This window comes from Ips typographus, linkage group LG16, assembly GCF_016097725.1.
Source record: "Ips typographus isolate SLU linkage group LG16, UJ_Ityp_2.0, whole genome shotgun sequence".
Lineage (NCBI taxonomy): Eukaryota > Metazoa > Arthropoda > Insecta > Coleoptera > Curculionidae > Ips > Ips typographus.
The window spans coordinates 3,134,748-3,160,976 of NC_138437.1; the positions used below are offsets into that span (position 1 = coordinate 3,134,748).

The window sequence follows — 26,229 nt, forward strand, 5'->3', positions numbered from 1 at the left end:
GTCAATACACACATAAAAATGAATGAAGATATTATAACTTACTACAGTACTTCTTCTCATGTTTTTTTCGGTTCATTCCAATGCTTGAATGAATTAGCAGTTAAAAAAACCTAGTGAAACCATACCCAGATATCCTAAATGGTTCAAAATGGTTTATATGCGCCAATATCAAAAACATATGGTATCGACTATCCCATTTGTTGCACTTTGCTACAAAAACTTGTAATATCTCAAATTATGCATGCTTTTTGATCAACGGGGTTGTAACATCAAAGAGATAAACATCACGAATTTGTAGAATTCATGCATTTGAATAAGGAGTTGACGGAAGAAAACGCTTTAAAATTGTTTTTTTTTTAACTTGAATGATTAGAAACGTTTTCCTAACATGCTGACGTACTGGAAGGTAGGATTTAAGTGTAACTTAACTGCAATGGAGATAGAAAAGAAATAAGAATTGAAAAAAGCTTCATAGTTTGAATGATGTAAACTTCATAATAATACATTTTTAGTTCATCATTCGGAAGCCCAATATTCCATGCACTCTTACTCTTATTATTTGAATAAAATGGGATAACTAAACCATATTAGGATTCCTAATTTAGGAACGTGCTGTTGTGGTGAAAACATCAACATGCATCCAATTAGAGGTTGAATCGCGCTTGGATACTCACTATTATATATGTTAGTATATCTATGTATAAAACTGCCAAACACTGTAGAAATACAGTATCCAACTATATAGTCAGATAAGACTTCATATGCAAGTTTCTTACTCATCTAGAAGCCAACAAAAAAATCTTTGAGTATCAGAAATATGAGGTTACCCTAAATAAGAATGCAGCTTAAAGCAACAAAAAAGTTTACTTTTGTCATTTGACCACGACAAAACCAAATTCATTCAAAATGGACTTATTTCTAAGATGCATTCTTGCCCGGGAAACTGTTTAAAAAGTTACACAGTTAACATCGCTCAAATCTAAGCTGACCACACAGTATTAACCAAACATGATGGAGGCCAAGAAATAGTAAATCACCAGGCACATTTGGTAAGCTGGCAGTTGTTCCTACTCACACGGCTTTAGGTCCAAATCAATCAAAATAATAGAATAAACATTTGAATGCAGTTGTTTGAAAGTCCATTACTAAATTTGAACGAAATGTCATTTCGTTATTTGTAATAGTCTGATTTGAAGAATTTGATTTCCTACTACCAGAAAATCAGTTTTTTATTTTCAATATTTTTTCCTTGTTGTGGCAAAATGTGGTTTCTGCTTGGATTGACCAAAATAAAATATTTATCTTTGATAAGTCGTTTGTCACTTGTCAAAAGCTGAGTACTTTGAAACGATATCTCTATCGCAATTTGCACATCAACCTAGCCTCCACACAGAAAATATATCACTCCACATTTTTTTAGTTAAATTTACCCGTGCCAACCATAAATTTTCAAACAAAAATGCTGAAAAAATTAAATTTTAACAGGTAGTTTCCTTTGCCAATAGAGAAATAAATGTTCAAAGAAATTTTGCCTTAATTTTCATAAATATAATTTATTTTTTACACATAACCTAACCTTATTGAAGCCGTGTTTAAACAATTACAGATATTAAAAAAAATACGATACGCACTAAAAGCAAAATATCAAAAAATTTGTACTAGTATGAATGTACCTTAATGCCATAGAATACTTTAAAGCTCCGCTTATTTCATTATATTTATTCACAATTATGACACTCTGGATACTTTGTGCCTCAAGACCAGTGCACTCTCTGCTGATATAATAGGTAAGGCATTATCAAAATGGAATTGGATTAAATGGCTGACGCTATTGAACATTCGGTCCTTAGTCCTGACCTAAAATTAAAACAAAAAATTCTAAATAAGTATGTTTTACCGTGGACAATTATGTTTCAACAGGTATGCCTTTTGATGCGTAAAACACTTCAACCATTTTTTCTTCAATTCCATTTAATCAAGTTTAAAAATAACTCGCAACAAAGAGAAATCACTGATCATAATGACAAACAAATAAATGAGACAAAAAATGAAAAACTTACCACTCCTTCAGGATCGATCAGTAGTAGATGTTTTTTATTATTATCCTGCATTCCAGATAAAACAAACTGTCCTGGAGTAGTTGTAGATTCCCGAACCAAAAAGTCTCCATCTCTTTGCAATAATCGTTCAGCTTCTGCTCTACTAATTGGACCGTGGAACCATATTTCCTTCCTTAACTGTTCTATGCTATTTACATTGGTTCTCCCCGAAATTTCTACTGACGTCGACTGTTGCAAGAATGGTTCTGTAACAAAGTATTAAATTAAATTTGACCCTGTAAAAAACCAGACTGACTTACGCATATCAAAGACGTCAGTCTCTCGGTGAACTACATTATCATTTACATAGTCGTGATGTGAGCCTTGATGTGACGCCATATCACTATTGAAGTCTATTAAATTCGGGGTTACAGGGGGTAGAGTAGTAAATGGTGGTACCACTGCAGGCAAGGGAGGCACAGGGGGAGGTCCAACTACGTCTGGAGGAACTTTACCGGGAAGGTCATTGTAATAATCTTTATCAGCGTCTCCCCCTGAATGTGTTGCAGTAGTACTGACTGTAGCTGCATGACTGAAAAAAGAACAACAATTTTAAGCCATTTCTCATGTTGTATAGTCTCTAAAAACTTACACATTAGGTTTTGAGAACTGCTGAAATCTCAATTCAAACGCTTGACCAATAGTGGCAATCACATCTTTTGCTAAACCTCCACCACATTCTAATACATAACAGGCTCTAAGTTCATCATTGTCTTTAGCAATGTAGCTCACAAAGTCCAAAGTTTCCTATAAGATTTTCAACCATAAACTTTCAGATCTCTTCTCTCCACAAGTTTAACTTACACTATCACCTCCAGAAGCAAAGGAAATTTTGGGCATTTCATGTATAGCTATTACTTGATTATTGTCCAGAGATGTTAAAGACAAATTTACACTAGACACTTTCAAAGTAACGTTAGTTCCAGCAAATGCCATATTTGGTACATCAGCAATTGCTTTCTGAACTTTTCTATCTACTTTTCTCTTCTTGTCAACTGTTTTTAAGCCTGCTGCTTCACATACTCTGTTTATACATTCCCTGAAAGAATCAATTAATTGTTAACATATAGAAAGAATATAGTATGTAATGCAGGGTATTCAACATTAATGTAAAATATTTTGTCAACGACATATTCATTATTTAACATTATTTAAAGTACTGGATAGCCAAATAAGTAAATTTGAAAGACCTATACATTTTCACAGCTATTTAATTTATCTTTTTGATCACCCAAAAAGTAATGTATTTTCTGTGATTTAAAAAGGCTAGTTGTTTAGATATCTTATTTGACAGTTTCTACAAATAGAATATAATTGCAAAATATTTTATAAACATTTTAAATCACATTTTTAGGGTAAAAACATTAACAGCATGCATCTGAATTATTGACATTCTACAGGGTTTTGCCCCAGATTATAGCAGGTCAAGAGAGGGAACATACATAACATAAAAATATCGAGAAAATGGAGTGAAAGGGTAGTATTACTACACATGAAAGTATCATGCATTTAAAACAACATAAAATAAACACATAGTTTGTACCTTATTTAGTTTTTGACACACACATTAGGAAAATATTATATCATCACAAAAACTGTGGTTATGTTATTTGGTTATCATCTGTCATATTAGGAAATAGTATTCATTCATTTCCATTTCAAATGTATTTGCATATCCTACTCCATTATATATGGTATGTATGATGTTAAAACATTATGGCAATATGGATAATAAATTAGGGTTTATCTTGACAATTCATGGAACCAGCAGAGCAAGTGTAACATTGTCAGGATGACGTAATTAGACAAGACCATAATTTGATCAACTGTCAAATTACTTCATTCTGACCAATGAGTAAAAAGAACAAGTATCAGGAGGTAACAATAATACAAATTATAACTCGTTTGTGCATTAAGCGAGGGGGACGGAAGTCCACCTACTTTGATTGCGCATTCGCCTACTGCGCAGTTGAATTGACGCAAAGTCATTGAAAGTTTGGAGTTTCAAACCCGCAAAAATTTGTTGTTTGTATTTGTTGTAGTATAGTGTTAGTTTGTGGTTCTTTAACAGTTGAGTTTTGCAAATTTAAATTAAGTTGTACAGTGGACAAGATTAACAAGTATTGACGGCCGCCATATTACTCCCCCTTGTTTCTGTCACCCACTTTGTTTGCTATTGCTCCTTCCTGCTATGTTTACATTTTTTTTATTCATTGATTCTGACGTTACACACGCTTTGCTTGCTGCATGTACTGTCAACAGGAAAAAACACCATAGCCGCATTCTTTCGATCCATGATTTTGAATCTAAAAGCGTTCTGATCTAAAAATCACATGACATCATAATTATAAAATGAGATAGAGGTCACGTGACTTTTGAATCATAGAGCGTAACCGAAAGAAAACGGCTAAATATGTCAGACAAAATTTAAAAAAAGAAAACCTATCCTTGCTTTAGATAATATATGACCTTTTATTGTATTTTGATTGGTACTTATGATTAAATTACACTTACTTAGCCACACTCGATCGAGTTTTAAAGTCCAAGGTCTTCATGGACACTTTAATCTCCAGGCAGCCCACATACTGTAACAAAAGATAAAGAATTTATTATTTAAGGGTCATTTTGGTTCAGTTTTCGGAGTAAAAACTTGTATTTCATATCCGTTTGGAGCAAAACCCAAAAAATACAAATTATATATTGTAATTTTAGTCAAGGAACCAACCCACACAGCTATAAGGTAATAAGCTATCCACCTTGCTTGGTGTATTGTGAATGGTAAGTTAAGGGCTAATACCAGATTTATACTCAATGATACAGGCAATAATAAAGGAACTGGACAGCCAATGAGTAAGACACTAAATATGCATATCACAATTTTACCTAGTGGTTACAAATAATATTTAAGTGTGGTAGCAATGATCATAATATGTAATGTGTCATAATGTGTAACATTGAAGAACTAACCCTATAATACGATCTTCTAACCAAGGTCGACGCAAAAATTCACGAAAACTAATTACATTCTGCGCATAACTCCCCTGTCAACAAGTAACCCAAACCTTTGAAAGAATGCTTTTATTTTTCGTTTCATTAAGTGCCCACAATAAAGTGGGCGATATACAAAAATTTGACCTCACAATGACCAGTCCACAAAAAATTTTGAGCTGCCATTTGTGTTTCGTGCTGAACTGCGAATTCCTAGATCGTTTATCACTGGAAATTTTGTCGGAACCACGATTCGAGAGTTCCTGTGATGAGACCTGGTCATTCTGCAAGGGGCACAGTGTGAGGCAACGAAAGCACACGAAAAGTTCAGTATAAATCAAAAAGTCATTATGCGCATTGGAGAGTTGCTACACGTAGCGTCATCTAGCGTTAGAAAAAGTAAGAACTTAAATTATTTGCAAAAAATGTCAACAATAAGGTGAATGGCAGTTATCATAGATGTGCTGTGAAACTAATAAAATAACCTTTGGCTTTTTGGACACCTGAAACTTTTGATATAAAAGCTCCAGAAAACAATAGGGGCAGATCCCAGTTAACTGGGGTCTTGTTAGCAAGATCCAGTCAGTTCAGTTAGTCATCGAAAGTAGTCAAAAAGTGAAAAGTGTATCAAGTGGGGTTGGGTGGTTGGCGTTGGCACCATCCTTATTAACAAAAGGCAGCCAATAAAGTAAGTGTGTTTTTAAAACTGTTTTGAATCGATTTTTGTATTTCATGCAAATTGTGAATCCTGAAAAGATAAGTCAATTATTTTCGTAGGCGTTTTTTTTTGCAATGTTTTGAATTTGTTACACTGGTGCTACGAACCCTATAAAAAATGACACAGATCAGAGAAAGGGCGTGGAAGGTAAAGAAAAATAAAAACATATTTGTTTTCCTTGATCTGAAAAGACAGGGCAAAATACGGTGTAGCCAGAGCTGCCGTATCGTCGCGGTCGTCAGAATAGAGAGCACTAAAGAACTAGCCCTAAAACACTTACTACCATATTCAAACTCGTAATCTAAAATCTAACCAGATTAAAGGTAGATCGACGCAAAAATGCACGAAAACTCGTCACGTCTTGCGCATAACTCAGTTGTCCATAAGTAGCGCAAGGGCTTTAGAAATAATGTTCTTGTTTTGGTCCATAAGTAGCGCAAGGGCTTTAGAAATAATGTTCTTGTTTTGCATTTGATTAAATGCCCACTTTGTGACAAAAGTGGGCGGTTTACAAAAATTTGACCTCACGAATGGCCAGTACACTGAGAATTTTGACCTGCCAAGCGTGTTTCGCGGTAAAATTGACTTCTGGCCATTCTGCGGGGAGACGTGAGGCGACAGACAAACGCCAAAAGTGCGCTATAACTCAAAAAGTCACTATGCGTATCGGACAGTTGATACACGTCGCGCCATCTATAGCAAAAGAAAGTACCCACTTCAATTATTCGCAAAAATATCAACAATATGGTGAATGAAAAATTGTTTATATTACAATAACCGCAGTCTGTTATTAACCTAATTGGAACCTATATTTATAGCATAGATTTATAGTATCACAAAATATAATATACAGTGTGTCCCAAATTGGTTCTACATGTATTGGGATCGCGGGAACCGTAAGAGCTACAGAGTCGGTTAAATGGGAAAAGTTTTAAAGAATTTTATGTAAAACTTATTTCCGGTTTCCAAATTAAACTACCTTTCTCCATTTTAGCAATATTCAGTATACAATATCAGCATAGTTATGTAGGATAGAAACATAAATTTAAAAAGTTTCATATTGTAAGCTAATTACAAGTCACCATAATGTTTTATTTGCTCTGACGCTAGATGGCGCAACCTCAAACAACTGTCCGCTGCGCATAGTGACTTTTTGATTGGCTCTGGACTTTTGGAAGGCGTTTGTTGCCTCACAGCATCGAGCAGAATGACCAGAAATCAGTTGGAGCACACGAACTTTCAGATTGTGGTTCGGACAAAATTAACAGTGACAGCTGAATGAAGTGATTTCGCAGCGAAAATGGCCGGTCAAAATTTTCTGTGTACTGGTCATTCGTGAGGTCAAATTTTTGGAGACGGCCCACTTTGTGGGCATTTAATCAAATCTAAAATAACTATTTAATTTTCAAGTGCTTACAGTTTACATGTTGAGGAGTTATACGCACTGCGCAGGACGTAATGAGTTTTCATGCATCTTTGCGCCGATCTGAATTAGCCTCAAAACAAAGATGATTTCAGAAGACAGAATTTGATAAGCAATTTTATTCTACAGGGTGATTCAGAGTTAAATGTACAAACTTCACCAGTACTAACTACTAACATTCTCATGATTTGAAATTACCCATATATTTTACATCAATCTCCTCTATTCGGTACCAATATACAAAGTAGTTTGTATTTTTTGTCCCATTTTCTTTTGGTTATAACTTTTGAAGCACTTGGTATAACAGGTTAAAATTTGCATTGTATATTGGAACCAAAATACTTAAGGGAATAATTTACAGAAGTAAATTTCAGGTCCGGAGTTTAAATATTTATCAGCAACCCTTATTGACTTTGATTCAAAAAACTTATTTGAACTCAATTATCACTGTTACAACAGGTGCTTTTAACAATTAGTTGTTACATAGCCCACTCCTTCAAATAATCAAATTTGTGGTACTAAATGCCTTGATATATTCCACACTTCTTTAAGCTCATACTGAAACAATCCTTCACCATATTGTAAGTAATCAAGTAGCTCCAAGACTTTTCGATAGGGGGCGCCACATTAAACACTTGATCGCTCCGCGCAGACGTATAAAGTGAACTAGACACGATTGCTGCTGCTTGCGATCAGCCCCTCTGAATGACCAAATTTTTCAGGACTATGGTTATTTCAAAATTCACAGTGTTGATTATTTGGCGTTTGGTCTGCCGGCCTTCCTAAATTCTCGTGCGAAGGTCATCCGCATTTGGGGGTTAAATTTTTTGTCAGGCCCTTTATTGGGCCGTTTAACTAATTGAAAATAATAAGTGAGTTTCTAGTTAGTGCGTCTATGCTCTACTCAGTGGAAGCCATATCATTAGGCTTGATTGGCAAATTGAGTCATTTATATATCATACAGAGTGTTGCGATAATGTTGGGGACTATTTAATCTTAGATAGAAGCAAGCTTTTATTAGTGTGAAGGTGGACTTATGAGCTTTTATCCTGTCAGTTATTTTTTCAAAAATAAATTGTATACTATAAAAGAAATATCTGTTTTTACCTAAAAACCATTTTAACACATGCATAGAATCTTTAGTTACTTCATAAATTACTTCAGTTCAATTTTTTTAACTACATCAAAATAAAAAAAAAAACAATTCCTTCTTCATGTGTACGTACATATTTAAATTAAAATACTCACCCCGCTTACGCTAGATGGCTTATTTTAAATTTAATTAAGGGCCCGCAATACTGCAGGCCAAGTCCAAAAATTAAGCCTCACTCAAATGACCAGTCCAGCGTGAACTGTGAATTTTGTGAAGTCCGGAACGTAGACTTGCTGGTGCCAAAGTTTGTTACTGAAGATTTTGATGGGTCAGCAACGCAGCTGGAACCCTCTGTTCATTCCGAATGTTAAACAACATGCCGGACTAGAGGTCACTTGTGTATTGATCCGTGTTTCCTTTTTGAGGCAACCGAACTACGTCAAAAATTGTTAATAAAGTAAAAGTTTTTTTGCAAAACGATCAGTTGCTACATGCGGCGCCATCTAGCGTAAGCGCGGTGAGAATTTTAATTTAAATATGTACACATGAAGGAAAAAAATTGTTTTATTTTTATTTTGATGTACTTAAAAAAATTGAACTGAACTAATTTATGAAGTAACTAAAGATTCTATGCATGTGTTAAAATGGTTAGTTAAAAACAGATATTTCTTTTACAATAAACACTTTACTTTTGAAAGATAAGTGACAGGATAAAAGCTCAATAGTCCAATACCTTGACACACTAAAAGCTTGTTTCTATTTATCTCAACACCCTGTATAATATATAAATGAATCAATTTGTCAATCAAGCCTCATGATATGGCTTCCACCCAGTGGAGCACAGTTGCAGACACACAAACTATAAACACACTTATTATTTTTAATTAGCTAAACGGCCCAATAAAGGGCCTGACAAAAAATTTAACCCCCAAATGCGGATGACCTTCGCACTAGAATTTAGGAAGGCCGGCAGACCAAACGCCAAACAATCAACACTGTGAATTTTGAAATAACCACAGTCCTGAAGAATTTGGTCATTCAGAGGGGCTGATCGCTACCAGCAGCAATCGTGTCTAGTCCACTCTACGCGTCTGCGCGGAGCGATCAAGTGTTTGATGTGGCGCCACCTATCGAGAAGTCCTGGAGCTACTTGATTACTTACAATATGGTGAAGGATATGTTTCAGTATGAGCTTGAAAAAGTGTGGATTATATCAAGGCATTTAATACTAAACATTTGATTATTTGAAGGAGTACTATGTGACAACTAATTGCTAAAAGCACGACTGTTTAACAGTGATAATTGAGTTCAAATAAGTTTGCTTTTATCTGGGATTAAACAGTCCCCAACACCCTGTATGGTATATAAATGACACAATTTGTCAATCAAGCCTAATGATATGGCTTCCACTGAGTGGAGCACAGACACACTAACTAGAAACTCGCTTATTATTTTCAATTAGTTAAACGGCCCAATAAAGGGCCTGACAAAAAAATTAACCCCCAAGTGCGGATGATCTTCGCACGAGAAATTAGGAATTTTAAAACAACCACAGCCCACAGCCCTGAAAAATTTGGTCATTCAGAGAGGCTGATCGCAAGAGCCCAAGCAGCAGCAATCGCGTCTAGTCCACTCTACACGTCTGCGCGGAGCGATCAAGTGTTTGATGTGGCGCCCCCTAGCGAAAAGTCTTGGAGCTACTTGATTACTAACAATATGGTGAAGGATATGTTTCAGTATGAGCTTAAAGAAGTGTGGATTATATCAAGGCATTTAGTACTAAAAATTTGATTATTTGAAGGAGTGGGCTATGTAACAACTAATTGTTAAAGCACCTGTTTAACAGTGATAATTGAGTTCAAATAAGTTTTTTGAATCAAAGTCAATAAGAAAGAGTGGTTGCTGATAAATTTTTAAACTCCGGACCTGGAATTTACTTCTGTAAATTATTTCCTTAAGTATTTTGGTTCCAATATCAATGCAAATTTTAACCTGTTATACCAAGTGCTTCAAAAGTTATAACCAAAAGAAAATGGGACAAGAAATACAAACTACTTTGTATATTGGTAGGGAATAGAGATTGATGTAAAATATATGGGTAATTTCAATCATGAGAATGTTAGTAGTTAGTACTGGTGAAGTTTGTACATTTAACTCTGAATCACTGTAAGCTCTTAGCACTTCAGCACTTGAAAATTAAATAGTTATTTTAGATTTGATTAAATGCCCACAAAGTGGGCTGTCTCCAAAAATTTGACCTCACGAATGACCAGTACACAGAAAATTTTGACCGGCCATTTTCGCTGCGAAATCACTTCATTCAGTTGTCACTGTTAATTTTGTCCGAACCACGATCTGAAAGTTCGTGTGCCCAAACTGATTTCTGGTCATTCTGCTCGATGATGTGAGGCAACAAACGCCCTCCAAAAGTCCAGAGCAAATCAAAAAGTCACTATGCGCAGAGGGCAGTTGTTTGAGGTAGCGCCATCTAGCGTCAGAGCAAATAAAACATTATGGTGACTTGTAACCAGCGTACAATATGAAACTTTTTAAATTTATGTTTCTATCCTACATAACTATGCTGATATTGTATACTGAATATTGCTGACTCTTGAGTTAATTTTAATTTTTTTTTGACTAGTAAATCAATCAATTTTAAATCTAAAACAACCTAACCATTAATGCTAATAGGTTTTTTTAAGAAAAAAAGAATTAACTGGCGTTTGAATTTGATTAAAATAACTATAACAGGTTTTCAGATTTTTATAAGACTAGGAAATATATCATTGAATTGAATCACACTAACTATAACTTTGCTATAAACTAGAAAAGCATATATTATTTTCAGTTAGTTAAAGGGCCCAATCAATAAAGCCCCACATGCGGAATTGCGGATGACCTTTGCACGTTAATTTATACTTATAGGAAGGCCGGCAGACCAAATGCCAAACACTGTGAATGTTGAAATAACCAGTCTTGAAAAATGTGGTCATTCACAGGAATTTATCGAAGCAGCAATCGTGTCTAGTCAATTCTACACGTCTGCGCAAAGCGATCAAATATTTGACGTGGCGCACCCTATCGAGAAGTTGTGTAACTACTGGGTTACTTACAATATGGTGAAGGATCTCTTCAGTTTGAGCTTGAAGAAGCATGGATTACATCAAGGTATTTAGTACTAAAAGTTTGATTATTTCAAGGAGTAGTATATAACAGCTAATTTCTAAAAGCAAGACTGTTAATAGTGATAATTTTGTGTCTCAAAGTCAACAGAAAAAAGTTGTAATTTTGTTACTACATGAGAAAATGTGGTGGTTACTTGTTACTTGGCATTTGCACATTACATATAACACACATAATGATTAAAACTTGATGATATAGAATGATTAAGACTTAGTTGTGGAATTGGAGATATTCCATACATTTGCATCATACTGTACAGAATAAATAATAATCTGAAAGTTTGTGTGCTTTATGCTGGATGGTGTGAGGCAAGGAAAGATAATACTTCCAAAAGTGCAGAATAAATCAAAAAGGATCTATGCGCAGAGGACAGTTGCTTGATGAAGCGCCATCTAGCGCCGACTAGTGAATAGCTTTGACTCTAAAACTTTTTGTTTTCTTTTTATTACTATTGCACATGAGATATAGGAAAGTTAAATTTAAAGTTAGAAATGTAAAAATAGTAAGACAACCTTCTTGTTAGGTAAAATTTTACGTTATCCTAAATTACTAAATAAATAAATATAGTAAAGTAAGTAGTAGACCTAAGTACTACAATTTATAGTAATGTTTTCTATTGTGCAGTATTTTCTCGTAAAAAACTCTAAATTTTTGCTAAAATGGAGCAATATTACAAGCAAACTCAGTACTCATTAACTACAGTTGGCTCTGTAATTAAGCCAATATTTACTATATAAACTTATCATAATATAGAAATACCTCTTCACACAAATTTTGTATTAGGTACTCTTGAAGTATTGCAACAAATGACGTAAAAAAATGTAAATTTGTGGATGTATATTTCAACTGTTAAATAGTGTTTTAAGTGGTTGATTTTTTGTGACAAATGATAAAGTAATTGAAAATAATCAGTCAAAATGATAAATGTCAGATAAACCAAATGTCTCAAATATTATTTAGATTATCATTAGATTAATCAGAACGTAAGGGATTTTGTTAGGCCGAGTTGAGAAGTAAGTTTTTAGATTATCAACCATAAATTCGATACCATATAGTAGAGCCAATATTGATCTAAGTACAGGAGGGACTGGATTAAAGATTTTTTAAATTAAGTTGGATTGAAAGTCATCAGTCTTTAGTCATATTGTCACTCTATGCAGGTTTGAAAGTATGTCAATAACCACACAATTTCATTTCAATTTTTTCTATTTTAAGCCAAAAGCTTGTCCACTGCAAGATTATGATTACATCAAGCAAGATAATGATTGACACAATTTAAATTCTATTGTCCCCATCCCCATAAGCAGATGCAGGGTTCAAAGTTCAAGGTCACAACAAAGGAAAATAATGCTGGCTATCTCCAAGGTTTTAAACTCAGAAATGACCATGACAAATGTTTGCGGAATGACTTGGCCTGCCATTATCTACTATTAAATCTAGATCGAAATCCGATTTCAAGTAGAAAATGACGGTCAAAAATCAAACATTTCCGCAACAAGATGTCTCCTGGTCACTTCCTTGGTATAAACCTCTGAAGACAGCCAGCATTACATGAAGAAAGTCCCTGAAAAGATGTAATTTAAAGCTAAAGTATCTTGCGAGAGCAATCATTTCTTGCATGTTGCGCCAACTAGTGTCAGATCTACTTTAACACTATTTATGGAATATACAGTGTGGAACAGCCAAATGGAATAAATTCGATAACGAATAAATGAGAGCGTGTTGGGAAAAACGCTTGGACACGTCGATTTGTATTTTTAGATGCGCATTTATTAAAAAAAATAAAAATTATATAGGGTGTGTCATGTGACAGTGGCCGATACCAGCTTTCTTATTTTAAATACAACCCCCTGTATATTATTAGTTTTTTGGATTCTTCAGAAAATTTTAGACATAATTCATGTACAATGTCCCATACCTATCTTCAACTGTTTCGGAAATATTAAGTGATTTCAGATGTATTACAACAATTAACATTAAAAAAAGAAAATTATTTTATTTCACAAATTCGCTACATTACACTCAATACTTATTTTCACGAACATTTTGAACATCTCTTACATTGAAATTAAAGTTTTTTTGTTTTTTTTTTACATTATTTGTGAAATAAAATAATTTTATTTTTTTAATGTTAATTGTTGTAATACATCTGAAAACATTTAATATTTCCGAAACAGTTGAAGATAGGTATGGGACATTGTACATGAATTATGTCTAGAATTTTCTGAAGAATCCAAAAAACTAATAATATACAGGGGGTTGTATTTAAAATAAGAAAGTTGGTATCGGCCACTGTCACATGACACACCCTATATAAATTTTATTTTTTTTAATAAATGCGCATCTAAAAATACAAATCGACGTGTCCAAGCGTTTTTCCCAACACGCTCTCATTTATTCGTTATCGAATTTATTCCATTTGGCTGTTCCACACTGTATGGTGAATGAGTGAGAGTTTTGACACATCACATCACATACATACCACACTTTTAAACAATACAATAAATAGCATTGAGTTAGTCACAAAAGTGAGATAAGTATTAATGCATGGTTAGGTTGAGTAATAAGAGATAGCTACTAAAAGTGATACATTTTAGTGATACAGTTTTATCATATGTATTTGTGTTTTTTTTTTATTTTACTGCCATCAAAACTATTTAAAATACAAACTACTACATAAAATCAATAAACTACTTTGCTACAATTTTGAAAAAAATTTAATGTTCATGTTAATCTTTACAAATTAAACATATGCCAGATACAAAAAAATAACTTACCAAAAACTAACAAAGTCACAATCATCTATTTGAATTAATTAATACATTTATTTTGTAAAGTCAGAAAATTATTACAATTATTAACCATTTAACTGTACTACTGTACATCAGCCAGGTTTTTGAATGACTGACAATGGAAAAACTATACCTCAATTTAAATGATGTTCCTAACAACAGGTCTGCGCAGATTATCACAGTGTAAACCTTGGATGCTATAATTAGTACTTTGCACATTTTCCCAGATTTTCCAGGGGATCAATCAATAAAGGTAAATTTATAGGCATATAATGACAGTTCTGCGCAGACTAGAAAAGCATGGCCATTAATCATTACAGCAAAATTTATGTTTAATTGCAGTTCTGGGCAACAACTTTTAATATCCTGCGCATGTACTACAATTTACCAGGGAGTGGTTAATCAATAAAGGGTAATTTGGAATAATAATAGCTACGCGCAAGTCTTGTGCAGTATTTTCTCTTAAAAACTCTAAATTTTTGCTAAAATGGAGCAATATTACAAGCAAACTCAGTACTCATTAACTGCAGTTGGTATATAGTTATATATTATTTACTATATAAATTTATCACAATATAGAAATACCTCTTCACACAAATTTTGTATTAGGTACTCTTGAAGTATTGCAACAAATGACGTAAAAAAATGTAAATGTGTGAATGTATATTTCAACTGTTAAATAGTGTTTAAAGTTGTTGATTTTTTTGTGACAAATGATAAAGTAATTGAAAATAATCAGTCAAAATGATAAATGCCAGAAAAACCAAATGTCTCAAATATTACTGTAAAAGGTTGATAGCATGAGAGTGATAATATTTAGATTATCATTGGATTAATCAGAAAGTAAGGGATTTTGTTAGACTGAGTTGAGAAGTAAGTTTTTAGATTATTAACCATAAATTTGATACCATATAGTAGAGCCAATATTAATCTAAGTACAGGAGGGACTGGATTTTTTAAATTAAGTTGGATTGAAAGTCATCAGTTTTTAGTCATATTGTCACTGTATGCAGGTTTGAAAGTATGTCAATAACCACACAATTTCATTATGACTATTTGCACCCTTTTTTCTATTTTAAGCCAAAAGCTTGTCCACTGCAAGATTATGATTACATCAAGCAAGATAATGATTGACATAATTTAAATTTCATTGTCCCCATTCCCATAAGCAGATGCAGGGTTCAAAGTTCAAGGTCACAACAATGGAGAATAATGCTGACCGTCTCCAAAGTTTTAAACTCAGGAATGACCATGACAAATGTTCGCGGAATGACTTGACCTGCCATTATCTACTATTAAATCTAGATCGAAATCCGATTTCAAGTAGAAAATGACGGTCAAAAATCAACCATTTCCGCAAACAAGATGTCTCCTGGTCACTTCCTCAGTATAAACCTTTGAAGACAGCCAGCATTACATGAAGAAAGTCCCTGAAAAGATGTAATTTAAAGCTAAAGTATCTTGCGAGAGCAATCATTTCTTGCATGTTGCGCCAACTAGTGTCAGATCTACTTTAACACTATTTATGGAATATATGGTGAATGAGAGAGAGTTTTACTTCACACATCACATCACATACATACCACACTTTCAAACAATACAATAAATAGCATTGACTTAGTCACAAAAGTGAGATAAGTATTAATGCATGGTTAGGTTGAGTAATAAGAGATAGCTACTAAAAGTGATACAGTTTTATCATATGTTGTTGTGTTTTTTTTTTATTTTACTGCCATCAAAACTATTTAAAATACCAACTACTACATAAAATCAATAAACTACTTTGCTACAATTTTGAAAAAAATTAAATGTTCATGTTAATCTTTACAAATTAAACATATGCCAGATACAAAAAAATAACTTACCAAAAACTAACAAAGTCACAATCATCTATTTGAATTAATTAATACATTTGTTTTGTGAAGTCAGAAAATTATTACAATTATTAACCATTTAACTGTACTACTGTACATCAGCCAGGTTTTTGAATAACTGACAATGGAAAAACTATATACCTCAATTTAAATGATGTGCCTAACAGGTCTGCGCAGATTATCACAGTGTAAACCTTGGATGCTATAATTAGTACTCTGCACATTTTCCCAGATTTTCCAGGGGATCAATCAATAAAGGTAAATTTATAGGCATATAATGACAGTTCTGCGCAGACTAGAAAAGCATGGCCATCAATCATTACAGCAAAATTTATGTTTAATTACAGTTCTGGGCAACAACTTTTAATATCCTGCGCATGTACTACAATTTACCAGGGAGTGGTTATTAATCAATAAAGGGTAATTTGGAATAATAATAGCTACGCGCAAGTCTTCAAGGTGTGGCACTTTTAATGCGCCTGTGCTACAAATCTCTGGGGGAGCTATTAATCAATACAGCTAAAGTTGCAAGTTTGAAATAACATACAAGATTTTATGGTAATTAAACTTTAACTGAAATGGTGTAGGGGATTAGGCTGAAAATCAATATTATTGATAGAAAAATATGTAGGTAAAGAAACAAGACAATTCGTGGATCATAGAAAAAGGTCACAAAAAATTCATAATTTTTGTTTTTCAAGAATGTTCACATTTCAGTATTTTTTTAATAGATTGCATAAGAAGGTAAAAGTTGAGTTAAACTTTCATTGTAAATTTGAGACTATATGGTGCAAAGTTGAAATAAAAAGAGGTTCTGCCACATAATAAACTCCTAAAAGATTGAACTTACTCTGATGTAGGCACTTTTCACTAAACAATAAACACTTTCATTATTCATTACTTTTCATTTAAACAGACTGACTTTACTACAATTTGATTATTCAGTAAGAACTGGGCTTCACCAATCATTAACAGCACTTGTTGATTGCAGATTTGTAAAGGAATGACCGGCTATCAATCAATGTAGATGCATTTATGGGTTACTAATGACATTTCTGCGCAGGTTAGCAAAAACGGCTGCAATATTGATTTTAAGCTTGCACATGTCAATTGCCGATTAGGCGGTGACAGTAAAATAAAAATAAAAAAATTGTGAAAAAATGCAATTATTCATTTTGGAAGACTCTACACAAATGTCAAGTTAGTAACAACTGAAATAATTATGATTTGGTGGCTTTAAACAAGAATATAGCTTAATTACAAAATTCCGAAAAAAACTGCAGGCCAAAGACAAACAAAAAATACATATCAATCTCTGACCTTGACCATGCAATATTGATTTAATTTGGCGCATGTCAATTAACGTTAGGGCGTTTTCCCTAAAAAGATCACTTTAAAAAATAAAATATGCAACTAATTGCAGCAATTCTAAAATTGGGGCTAAACATTTAATTTGTAGATTTTTTTTATAATTATTATATTATTTTTGTTTGTAAATGGATATGTAGGATTTGGAAAATGGATATGTTATTTGTTTGTTTTGATATGTCAATCAATTAATACATTTTTATTATATTTTTTGATTTTCTGTTATTCTCACACTTTATAAATGCAGAATAATTATATCCTAATTACAAAAATCCAGTAAAATTTAAATTTAATTATTAGCAATAATCTCACTAGAAATTACCTCCAAATAAATATTTCTTTTAGCAATGTTTTGTAAAATTAATAGTGTAAGTAAAAGCAGTTAAGTTATAGGGTCACTAATATTTGAATCTAAAAATATGATTAAAGAAAATTTTGACCTTCAAACCTGAATATCCATTTTGATACAAAATGGAAGCCAACATCAAGAAAAAAAAAATGTTTAACTTACCAAAGTTTGCTGAAAAACACTTCACATTATTATTAATATTAACCACCATAACTTTGCTTTTACACATAAACATAATTATACATTTAATATAGAAATAGATAAAAAAAAAAATTTAATTAACCAAAATACATCTCACCTGCACCAGTGAAGCTGGGCAAATGAATGAAGAGAATACTGGCCTACATGCTATTTATCCCTTCAGGTGAGGGGTGTGGCCCTTAAGGTAGTGGCAATGCAACAGGGTAGATGGCGCCAAATACAAGCAAAGCTTAGGAAATTAATAATTTAAAAAATGCCATAAAATTTGTATTTTGTGCACACAACACCAAATAATTTAAATTTTTACTAATGATAAAAATGACTACATTAAATGAAAAATTTTATTTTTTAATATCAGTATTAGTTTTAGGTGATAAAAAAACATTTAATAAATATAAAATAATTTATGACTTACCAAGGATTATTTTACCTGCATTAATAACTTGTTAACTTTATGAAAAACAAAAATAGCTAGACACTTGTGGATTTTATCAGTCATGACGAACATATGAAAGCTTGCATACAAGTGTATTCTGAGTTTTCCAGGGAGTTGCCTTGTTGCTACAGTTACCAGCATCATCAAAATCAATACCAGTAAATTTATGTGCCTACACAACCGTTCTATGCTAGGCAGTTTTACAATTTTCAACAAATTTTAATCATAAATTAAATATTTAGCCACTAACAATTTATAACTGGTGATTATCACAATTTAAAATGATCCAGAAAAGTATTGGTGCTATTGCTAATAGCTGAGAAAAATATAATTAAATATAGAACTAGTTTAGCAGAGTATTAAAAAATAATCCTGAAACATAAATTATTAATTTATAAAAGTGTGCTGTATTATTCAGATTTTTCTATAGGGTATTACATTTTTTATGTTGTTCATAAAAAAAGCTAAAATAAAAAAACTTTTATTTTAGTGCAAAAACCATATAGAATTTTTTAGAGGTACTTTATACACCTACAGTTACCATAAAACCATTGTCATAATAGGCAAATTTGACTGGCATTAAATATATACAATTTTTTAAAATATTTATGTCTAGAGCTTTCATTCTTGTCATAATAAATTATACAGTGGTTTGGGGTAGGTCAATAAATGTTGAATAATAAATATCAGTATCAGTAATAAAAACTGTCCATTTAGTAGGGAGGTGTTTAATGACCACTATACAGGGTGTCCCGCGAGGTAAGGGACAAAATTTCACTATGTGTTCTTTAGGTAAATTTGACTCAAAAATGTCCTATAAACATATACAAATACAAGCAAAGTTTAGGAAATTAATAATTTAAAAAATGCCATAAAATTTGTATTTTGGGCACACAACACCAAATAATTTAAATTTTTACTAATTATAAAAATAACTACATTAAATGCAAATTTTATTTTTTAATATCAGTATTAGTTTTAGGTGATAAAAAAACATTTAATATAAAATAATTTATGACTTACCAAGGATTATTTTACCTGCATTAATAACTTGTTAACTTTATGAAAAACAATAATAGCTAGACACTTGTGGATTTTATCAGTCATGATGAACATATGAAAGCTTGCATACAAGTGTATTCTGAGTTTTCCAGGGAGTTGCCTTGTTGCTACAGTTACCAGCATCATCAAAATCAATACCAGTAAATTTATGTGCCTAAACAAATGTTCTATGCTAGGCAGTTTTACAATTTTCAACTAATTTTAATCATAAATTAAATATTTAGCCACTAACAATTTATAACTGGTGATTATCACAATTTAAAAAGATCCAGAAAAGTATTGGTGCTATTGCTAATAGCTGAGAAAAATATAATTAAATATAGAACTAGTTTAGCAGAGTATTAAAAAATAATCCTGAAACATAAATTATTAATTTATAAAAGTGTGCTGTATTATTCAGATTTTTCTATAGGGTATTAAATTTTTTATGTTGTTCATAAAAAAACTTTTATTTTAGTGCAAAAACCATATAGAATTTTTTAGAGGTACTTTATACACCTACAGTTACCATAAAACTATTGTCATAATAGGCAAATTTGACTGGCATTAAATATTTGCAATTTTTTAAAATATTTATGTCTAGAGCTTTCATTCTTGTGACAATAAATTATACAGTGGTTTGGGGTTGGTCAATAAATATTGAATAATAAATATCAGTATCAGTAATAAAAACTGTCCATTTAGTAGGGAGGGAGGTGTTTAATGACCACTATACAGGGTGTCCCGCGAGGTAAGGGACAAAATTTCACTACGTGTTCTTTAGGTAAATTTGACTCAAAAATGTCCTATAAACATGGGTACGCAAATGCTTCCTTACCAAGATATGATTTTTTAAAATTTAATAGTGTTAAGTACAATCCTATAATAATTATTATCTCTAGTATATTAAGAATTATAATAAGCACATATGAAGAGTTTAGTGTATGTAGAGAAATCACATACTAGGGCTGTACTGCTTTGCAAAATTAATAATATGGCTGACGACCTAAAATAACCACCCTGTTGGGGAAAAATGGGGAAGGTATCGCCACATCATTAAAAAGGCTAAACCATGTTTACAATGTGAATGTCGACACTTTGAACAATTATTGTAAACAGGTATTTTCACAGTAGTAGTAATTTTTTTGTTAAATAAAATTATTTTTTTGGAATTATTGTAGGTTCCAGCACAAAAACAATATTAAATTTAAAAAAATCATATCTTGGCAAGCAAGCATTTGTGGACCCATGTTTATACGACATTTTCGACTCGAATTCACCTAAAGAACATGTAGTGAAATTTTGTCTGTATAATTGTTACATTACAAACCATATCAAAACTGAGACTACAACTGTAACTTACCTTAATGAAATTGATTATTAAAAAGTAAATATGCTCACTGTATCAAACTCATTCCTAAAGTTAGCTCCTAGTTAGTTAGTTACATATCATACAACCATGAAAAATTACCCAATAACAAGGACAAGTAATATTTAGTAAACTAGTTTATTGATTGATTTGTAACATAGGTAACATACAACATACAATATTGTATGTTATATAAGTATTGTTTATAATGAGACACAATTGAGTACCTAATTGTTAGTAAAGCCAGGATTATAAAACCATTAAAGCAGCAATAAGGGCAATAAGTACACAAACAAATTGTTATCCCAAACAAAATTTCAAAGGGTCAAACCACCCTGGTCTTGGAATATTTTTTATTTTTGGGTGATTAGGTTAGGTTAGGTCACTTGCTTGACCTTGAACAATATTGCTTTGTTTTGAATTTAAAATTGGAAGACACTGAGCCTCACTGAGCAAATTTGATAACTGGTCATGTGATAACCCCATCAAGACAGAAAAGGGTTAACACATGATTTGAGGTTAACAATACAAACCATCCTTTGTCATTTTAGTGAGAAACTCTATTTGTATCCTGCTCTATCAAATATTATTGAAGCAGTATGGCAATACATTTAATTTGAATTAAAAATATCAATGGAAACTGTGGTGGTAATTAATAGATTGACAATTGACATAATGGCATTACCTTTGAAGGAGAAGGGGAGAACTGTTATTTCTGTGTTAAAAACAAATAAGGACAATAAAAAATTATTAGAGGGTTTCTTAATACAAGAAAAAAGTGTATCTAGTGAAGGATAGGGTGATAACATTTCTAAATAAATTTGTAGTCCCTATATAAGAAAAAATTGAAAACAGTTATTTATTATAACCAAGCAAAGCTTCTGGAAGTGACATCCTGGAAGCAGTACCAAAATATTTTACACTTCAGGTAAATATATAAATACTTATTTTAAATTAAGTTTCTTTGGTAAAAATCCTTTTCTCAATGTTTAAATGTTGCCAAAATTATGTCTTAAGAGTTTATAAAAAAAGTTAGCATTAAGGTTTTACCATCATTTTCAAGCAATTACAGTTTTTTTGTTAGGTTTTGGGAATGCATATCTTAACAGTCTTTACACATACAAACACATAAAAACTTTCTTGCTGAACAGGGGCCTAATTCTTGAAATCTGGATACAACATTTTTGATAGAAGGGTTGGTAGAATGTGACAGGATAACCTGACAATGATGGGTTCCTGTCACATTCTACAACCCTTTCTCTTGATAACTCCCTTCAAGAATATGCACCCAGGACTTTTCCCTTAATCTTTGTTCAATTGAATTGTTTTTTACACCTTATTAGCTTGGCCATATTTAATAATCTTTGTCAACTGAGTTACTAAACATTTCAGTTCATTCACATGGTCATCATGTCACTCTTATAACCCCTTGTTGCTGAAATTAATCAATGCTACCACAACCCCAATGGCAGATGCATATAAACACCCAACTTGGTGTGGAAAAAGTATTCTCATCTGGAATTTTCCTTCACAAATGATTTGTGTTATTAATAAACCAAGTAAATACAGACTTGACAGATGTGAGGTGGAACATTCTAGACTCTAATAATTGGTGTAGTAAGTACCTTTGTTTGAAAGTAATTTCTGAGTCTGTACACTTCACCAAAAGATCACTTACTGTACAAATACCTATGTTATAAGCAAATAACTAAACCAAAATAATAGGAAAACATGAGGATAAATCCTATAAGTCGAACATATAATAATTAGGGTGTGGCAAAACAGTTTGCCATTCAAATCCTGGTGATTAGTTGCGAAAATGTTAGTGTAAATACCATAAAAGATAAATTATGATTCTTACCTACCCGAACTGAGTACGTGGCCCCCTGTCGTACGATGAGTTTATCCGAATGGATCCATCCATTGCATGGTTTTATATTAAAAGCTGACATATTGGAATTGATTCCTTACGTAGAAAGCCCTTCTCTTTCCATATCACTGTCATCACGACAAAATTATAATTAGAAAATCGCAAATTTAGTTTCAAAATTCAGTTGACAATGAGAAAAAAGCCTGCATTTTCCTTAGGACACAATTTTTTGCGATTTTAAACACACACATACACACACATTTAATGCACAAAAAGAATCAACCTTCAGCAGAGCAGCAACAGCACCCAGAAACATGGGACTTGGCCTGTCTCCCAGACGCCCTGCCAAAACACTCAGTAGTATGAATGAAGGTTTACGCGCAGATACACACTGCCATGAGCACAACTCAACTTGTGATTGGTTGGAAAGGTTCATTCAATCGATTATTTTGCGACGTTGCACTACTTCTATTACGTATTAATTTTAGATCCTATTATTTCTATTTGTATGGACCAATGTTCAGTTCAAATTGAAGCAAAAAATATATAGTAAAATCAATTAGTATTCATGCAATTTCCTTAGTAAAATTTATCAACCTTAAACCATATTTGGTTACTTACAGTAATTAAAATATTCACTTTCTCGCTCAACCTGACAATGTCGCTTTAATACGACATCCAGTCATCTGTCAACGAAGCCTGGAGATGTCACTGTCACAATATTTATATAAATTTCTATCTCAAAAGCAAGTTGTATTTGTTCATGTTTATTTTCGTCCAGCATTTTAACTGCATATTTATCGAATGATTTAAAAATTCCAAATCTAAATTGCCCTCATTGATTTAATTAATCATCAGACATATTTTGAAGGTTGCTTCAGTACATTGTTGGCTGGTAAACTTCAAAATGAATAAGAAAGAGGCTTCAGATTTTGAAATAGCCCCCCTAAGGCCTTTGGACGACTTTGTTCTTGATTCTGCTAGATTTCAGATTCCCAATTTTAAAGACTTGGAAAAATGGGGTAATAGAGTCTCTAGTAATTTACTTTATTACCAGACAAACTATCTTCTGCTGGCTGCTTGTATTTTTGTTATTGTGGGGTGAGTATTTTTATGTTTTCTTTTTGTGGAGCTGTAATCTGAAATTATCAATTTGATAAAGTAAAATATCACTAATCTGTCATTAATACAGCACGTAGGGTATATTAATTAACTGCCTACTTTCTTAATCTTTCTTTACAGAATTATTCATCCAGTCCGAATGATCTGTGGTTGTATAGCTACAGGCCTAGTCTTTGGAATATTTATCTACCTTTCTAATGAGAGAATTGCAGCAGCTAGATTCAAACAGCAGCATCCAATAATCACCTTACTAATCTTATTTGGAGCTCTTTATTTCATTGCTTATATGTTTCAGAGTGTTCTAGTTTTCTTCTTGGGAGTACTTCTTCCATTTTCAGGTAATAACAATAAAATAAACTAATATTATCTTAGTCCAAGTTTCATCTTATTCATCAAAGGAATAACTCAAGCCTCAAGCTTAATTAATTAATCATTGATTTCTTATCAATCTAAACTTTAGTGTTAAAAATGTATTTGGTTAGATGACATTATGGTTAATTCTTAATTTATGTTTTATTTTTCTAGCAATATTTGTCCATGCATCCCTAAGACTGAGGAACATCAAAAACAAAATTGTCAATCGTGTGGAAGTTTTAGGACTGAAGAGAACTCCAATGGGATTTTTCCTTGAACAAATGGGTTTAGAAGGGGATTTTTTTTGAAAAGGTTATTGCAGAGTTTTAAATCTAGCTCAGGTCCAAATTGTTATGGGAAAAATCAGTGAGGTTAATCTTCATTTTGGTTTGAATATGACAATTTGATCCAATTAAGTCCAGTGAGTACCAAAAATATTCATTTATGTTCCCCTCTTACAAATAAAAATCTATAATGTAGACTAATAGTAGCTCTGCAATAATTTCTTATATTGCCAGTGAAGGTAAAAAAATAGCTTTCTAAACTGAATCTTCAGCAAGAGAGTATTATATATAATATAAGTATTACAGTTCAAGTTTATGTTATATATTTAAGTTTATAATCATTTATACTTACACAAAACATTATGAAGTAGTAGATATAGTTATAGAATTTTTGTTGTTTCTTTATTTGTTTTTTAAAAATCTGAAGCATAATTTTTTATTTATGTTATTTATATAATACACTCAGTGATGCACATCTTCTAAACTGTAGATATAAATAAACAAAGTTCTTGGTAGAACTAGGTGTATTAAAAATTTGTTTTCAATCTTGCAGATATATGTAGCTCATACTTTTCATATTGTATTTTTCTGACAATAATAATAATCTTGTTGCAATTCATTCTGTTGTTTCAGTGATTATGTATAATAACCAATTTTATTAATGTAGTTTCATTCATACAGGGTTTTTCAATGAAAAGTAGCCACCCTGAATATCTTCCAAAATAATTTCTCTGTTAAAAAATGTTAAGACACGTCAACAAAGATTGCAAGGGGGACATCTTTTTACGTAGGATTTGAATTTCTGCCATCAGCCCCTTTGCCGACATAGCCACCCCCACTAAGTTTTCAAATGGCACCATACCCTGTGTGGCACATGGTTGGAAAGGGTATTTCATAAGGAATTAATTGCACTATTTTATTTGTACATTTGCTTTGAATTGAGACCAAAAAAAATAAAAAATACGTTTTGTGTATTTTCTAGTAGCTCTGTTATGGTCGGATCAACAGTGGTGTCAAGGAGCTCAAGATAAGTAGGGCCATTCAAATTACCGTCAATAAAAAACGGACCAACGATGTGGTCTCCTAAAATACCTGCCCAAACAATAAGTTTTTCTAGATATTGGGTATGGGTTTCCCTAAACCAATGTGGATTCGTGTCTGACCAATACCTACAGTTATGCCTGTTCACTTCTTATATGTTATTTCCTTCCTGAATACCCTATCTAACTAGGGGAATCGTCAAATTAATTTTTATTGAGTGAGTAGCAGTTATATAAGAAAACGGAATCGTTTCAACCCATGTTTTGTCTATAAAATGAAAATTTCTCTGAAAGAAAATATTCTTGTATGGCCACGCCTTTGGGCGCTCACTAGATTATTTTTCTACCAGCACCGCAAGTTCAGTACATTTGGATAATTATTTTTCCATTTTTATTAACAATTTTAATACCTTTCGTAGCGACTTTGGACATTTTATATAGCGTCACCTGTACATATTCTATATTGGATTAAATTACAGTATGTTGCAATTATGTAATTATAAAAAATAAAAGCCATGGCAAGATAGGTAGATTACCAAAAGACGAACGGTAGAAAGCTAACATGTATAGACAAAGAGTGTCGGTATAACAGAAATCTTTCATTGTTGACACAAACTGACAGCCT

General features: G+C 32.3%; 2 protein-coding genes and 1 long non-coding RNA gene across 6 annotated transcripts; 1 reads left to right on the top strand and 2 right to left on the bottom strand.

Moving 5' to 3' along the window:
* Positions 1 to 1,537: 1,537 nt before the first annotated feature.
* Positions 1,538 to 23,150, bottom strand: Shc (SHC-adaptor protein). Of its 4 annotated transcripts, none has more exons than XM_081993853.1 (7): positions 22,800 to 23,150; positions 4,614 to 4,684; positions 2,904 to 3,138; positions 2,692 to 2,846; positions 2,360 to 2,631; positions 2,061 to 2,305; positions 1,538 to 1,857 (listed from the first exon to the last, which is right to left on the bottom strand). In XM_081993853.1, exons 1-7 carry the CDS (start codon positions 22,884 to 22,886, stop codon positions 1,729 to 1,731), a joined length of 1,194 nt encoding a protein of 397 aa, XP_081849979.1. In that variant the 5' UTR covers positions 22,887 to 23,150; the 3' UTR covers positions 1,538 to 1,728. The 4 variants fall into 4 exon arrangements, with proteins under 4 accessions (XP_081849979.1, XP_081849982.1, XP_081849983.1 ...); XM_081993856.1 differs by having other exon boundaries at positions 22,796 to 23,149; XM_081993857.1 differs by lacking the exon at positions 22,800 to 23,150 and adding an exon at positions 18,050 to 18,122.
* A 376-nt stretch (positions 23,151 to 23,526) lies between these two features.
* On the top strand, positions 23,527 to 25,183 carry Jwa (PRA1 family protein Jwa). The gene is made up of 3 exons (XM_081993858.1): positions 23,527 to 23,905; positions 24,047 to 24,264; positions 24,452 to 25,183. Exons 1-3 carry the CDS (start codon positions 23,712 to 23,714, stop codon positions 24,586 to 24,588), a joined length of 549 nt encoding a protein of 182 aa, XP_081849984.1. The 5' UTR covers positions 23,527 to 23,711; the 3' UTR covers positions 24,589 to 25,183.
* On the bottom strand, positions 24,953 to 26,227 carry LOC145738798 (uncharacterized). The gene is made up of 2 exons (XR_014180864.1): positions 25,738 to 26,227; positions 24,953 to 25,656 (listed from the first exon to the last, which is right to left on the bottom strand). It is a non-coding gene; the product is annotated as an uncharacterized LOC145738798 (long non-coding RNA).
* Between the last annotated feature and the right edge of the window lie 2 nt (positions 26,228 to 26,229).

Excerpts from the sequence above, each read along its gene's own strand:
- Shc (XM_081993853.1), bottom strand. The coding sequence starts at position 22,886 with ATGTCAGCTTTTAATATAAAACCATGCAATGGATGGATCCATTCGGAT. Across the intron at positions 2,847-2,903 it reads TTGCTTCTGGAGGTGATAGT|GAAACTTTGGACTTTGTGAG; the intron begins GTAAGTTAAACT and ends AAAATCTTATAG. Across the intron at positions 1,858-2,060 it reads TGATCGATCCTGAAGGAGTG|GTCAGGACTAAGGACCGAAT; the intron begins GTAAGTTTTTCA and ends TTTTAATTTTAG.
- Jwa (XM_081993858.1), top strand. The coding sequence starts at position 23,712 with ATGAATAAGAAAGAGGCTTCAGATTTTGAAATAGCCCCCCTAAGGCCT. Across the intron at positions 23,906-24,046 it reads TGTATTTTTGTTATTGTGGG|AATTATTCATCCAGTCCGAA; the intron begins GTGAGTATTTTT and ends CTTTCTTTACAG. Across the intron at positions 24,265-24,451 it reads AGTACTTCTTCCATTTTCAG|CAATATTTGTCCATGCATCC; the intron begins GTAATAACAATA and ends TTATTTTTCTAG.